The 3,181-nt window shown below is 54.1% G+C and overlaps 1 protein-coding gene across 1 annotated transcript in view; it reads right to left on the bottom strand.

The window, feature by feature from the left end:
- RRAS2 (related RAS viral (r-ras) oncogene homolog 2) overlaps positions 1-3,181 on the bottom strand; it is a 33,913-nt gene that overhangs the window by 7,932 nt on the left and 22,800 nt on the right. The window contains exons 2-3 of the mRNA XM_018573017.1: positions 1,697-1,784; positions 553-655 (exon numbers count right to left, since the gene is read on the bottom strand). Of these exons, the coding sequence (XP_018428519.1) occupies positions 553-655; positions 1,697-1,784 (191 nt within the window). The remainder of the gene's footprint in view (positions 1-552; positions 656-1,696; positions 1,785-3,181) is intronic.

Genomic DNA, 3,181 nt, shown 5'->3' with positions numbered 1-3,181 from the left:
GGCTTGTGTGTGTGTGTATCCCGGGCGTGTGTGTGTGTGTATACCGGGCGTGTGTGTGTGTGTATCCCGGGCATGTGTGTGTGTGTATCCCGGGCATGTGTGTGTGTGTGTATCCCGGGCATGTGTGTGTGTGAGTGTATACCGTGCATGTGTGTGTGTGTATGTATGTATATCCTGTGTGTGTGTGAGTGTATACCGGGCATGTGTGTGTACCCTGCGTGTGTCTACACCGTCCATGTGCGGATACCGTCTACTCTACATGTTTAGGTTTTCAGTTGTCTTTATGACATCAGCACATGGAACCGGAAGCAGTCACAGTGTGATCAGTTACAGGAGCGCATAGAACTGCTGATACAATGTTGCAGTCACAGCGGGTACATCAGAACACGGCAAATTCTGCTTCCGTATAAATATAGAAATTCACCTTTTATCTTTTACAAATGGTCGTCCAATGTTCTCTTCAGTTACGGCCCTGATGGGGGGGGGGTTTGACCCCCCGACATGCATTGGATTCGTCCCTTGTCATGTGCAATAAAGGACTACAAGACTCACCTCCCTCTGTCTGTCACTGAGAACACCAGTAAGAATCCTTCCCCAGTCCTCATGTATTGCTCCCGCATGGCTCCGAACTCCTCCTGTCCCGCCGTGTCCAGAACTGCAGAAGACAGAACATAAGAATGGTATCACTTTTACACGGCTTCCAATCCATGTGGCATACCTCCTACAGGACATGTGTATGGTGACAGGACACCTCCTACAGGACATGTGTATGGTGATAGGAGACCTCCTACAGGACATGTGTATGGTGATAGGAGACCTCCTACAGGACATGTGTATGGTGATAGGAGACATCCTCCAGGACATGTGTATGGTGATAGGAGACATCCTCCAGGACATGTGTATGGTGATAGGAGACCTCCTACAGGACATGTGTATGGTGATAGGAGACATCCTCCAGGACATGTGTATGGTGAGAGGAGACCTTCTACAGGACATGTGATAGGAGACATCCTCCAGGACATGTGTATGGTGATAGGAAACCTCCTCCAGGACATGTGTATGGTGACAGGAGACCTCCTACAGGACATGTGTATGGTGAGAGGAGACCTCCTACAGGACATGTGTATGGTGACAGGAGACATCCTCCAGGACATGTGTATGGTGACAGGAGACCTCCTACAGGACATGTGTATGGTGACAGGAGACCTCCTACAGGACATGTGTATGGTGATAGTACTCCCTGTCCATTGTACGCTCTATGATCCCATGCACCACCTTCAGCTATACTTCCCCCCCCCAGCTGATCCCACTCGGCCAATCACGAGCTGGCCTCAGCAGCCAGGGATTGCCTTCTTTTGACACAACAGCCCACAGTGTCCGCGTGTACCTTTTGCTTTAAGACCTCTCCATGCTCAGTGTTTACAGAGTTCAATACCACAAGCTCTGGTTTAAAACAGACAAATCAATAAGTTCAGAACGCTGACCGTCTATCCTGGCCACTTCCGAAGTCTCTATGAGGGAGGCGGCTTTGGCTCTCTGTTTAGCTAGCCCGCAGTGCTCGGTGAATCCCGTGGTGAACGCGTGCCCTTTGTTACATGGATGTCGGTTCTCTGTCAGGAATACCGCATCTCATCTATTTCCCATTGTATGGTCTACGATCCCCATCACTCCCCAGTACTCACTCCCCAGTACTCACTATCCAGGCGTGCTGCGCGCTCATCGATGACGCATTGCTTGGTGTAGGAATCCTCAATGGTCGGGTCATAGTCCGTCACAAAGTAAGACTGAAAGAGAAAAGAATGAACAGGAAATGATTACAAATCACCGACCGCTGACCGTACAATGTGAAGAGGCCGACCCGCCAATGATCCACATGACACTGCGGGGAAGCGCCTGGCAATCCATCATTATGCCCATAGAGATCCCTTACTTCTATTTCATTAGTATTTGGGGGGAGGGGGGGGGTTTATGAGTTGATTCACCCAAAACTGGGATTTAGGTTCTATAATGGGGTACGATGGACCGAGTCACCTCCTCATTATAAATCTCAGGGACTCCAGCCGAGAGATTTCCCCGCTGCGACTACTGGCTCTGCTCTCGCCCACCTCGGGTGCCCCAATTCCTGCCATTGGATTCTCCTTATGTAACAAATAAAATATCCAGCTGGGATGGGGGGAGCCCCTTGCACTGGGTGCGGCTGGGATGGGGGGGAGCCCCTTGCACTGGGTGAGGCTGGGATGGTGTCAGCCCCTCCTGCTAGGCATGGTTGGGATGGTGGGCAGGGTGACAGGTATAGTGGGAGCCCCTTGCACTGGGAGTGGCTGGGATGGTGTCAGCCCCTCCCGCTAGGCATGGTTGGGATGGGGGGAGCCCCTTGCACTGGGAGCGGCTGGGATGGTGGTTGGGGCATAGCAGGAATGGTGTCAGCCCCTCATAATAGGCAAAGTTGGGGTTGGTGGCCAGGGTGTGACATGGATAGTGGGAGCCCCTTGCAGTGGGAGTGGCTGGGATGGTGTCAGCCCCTCCCGCTAGGCATGGTTGGGATGGGGGGAGCCCCTTGCACTGGGAGCGGCTGGGATGGTGGTTGGGGCATAGCAGGAATGGTGTCAGCCCCTCATAATAGGCAAAGTTGGGGTTGGTGGCCAGGGTGTGACATGGATAGTGGGAGCCCCTTGCAGTGGGAGTGGCTGGGATGGTGTCAGCCCCTCCCGCTAGGCATGGTTGGGATGGGGGGAGCCCCTTGCACTGGGAGCGGCTGGGATGGTGGTTGGGGCATAGCAGGAATGGTGTCAGCCCCTCATAATAGGCAAAGTTGGGGTTGGTGGCCAGGGTGTGACATGGATAGTGGGAGCCCCTTGCAGTGGGAGTGGCTGGGATGGTGTCAGCCCCTCCCACTAGGCATGGTTGGGATGGTGGGCAGGGTGACAGGGATAGTGAGCCCCTTGCACCGGGAGCGGCTGGGATGGTGGTTGGGGCACTGCAGGGATGGTGTCAGCCCCTCATAATAGGCAAGGTTGGTGGCCAGGGTGTGACATGGATAGTGACTCGCACTGGGCGCAGCAGGGATAGCGGTGGAGGCACGGCAGGAAGAGTGAGAGCGGCTTGCATTAGGCGTGGCTGGGGTGGTGTTCAAGGTGCAGCAGGGTTGGTGGGAGCCTCTCGTAATGGACAATGTATGGGG

Source organism: Nanorana parkeri, unplaced genomic scaffold (assembly GCF_000935625.1).
Source record: "Nanorana parkeri isolate BGI_ZX_2015 unplaced genomic scaffold, ASM93562v1 scaffold2206, whole genome shotgun sequence".
Lineage (NCBI taxonomy): Eukaryota > Metazoa > Chordata > Amphibia > Anura > Dicroglossidae > Nanorana > Nanorana parkeri.
Note: the sequence above shows the minus strand (reverse complement) of the source record. Positions and strands in the feature narration are given on the sequence as shown.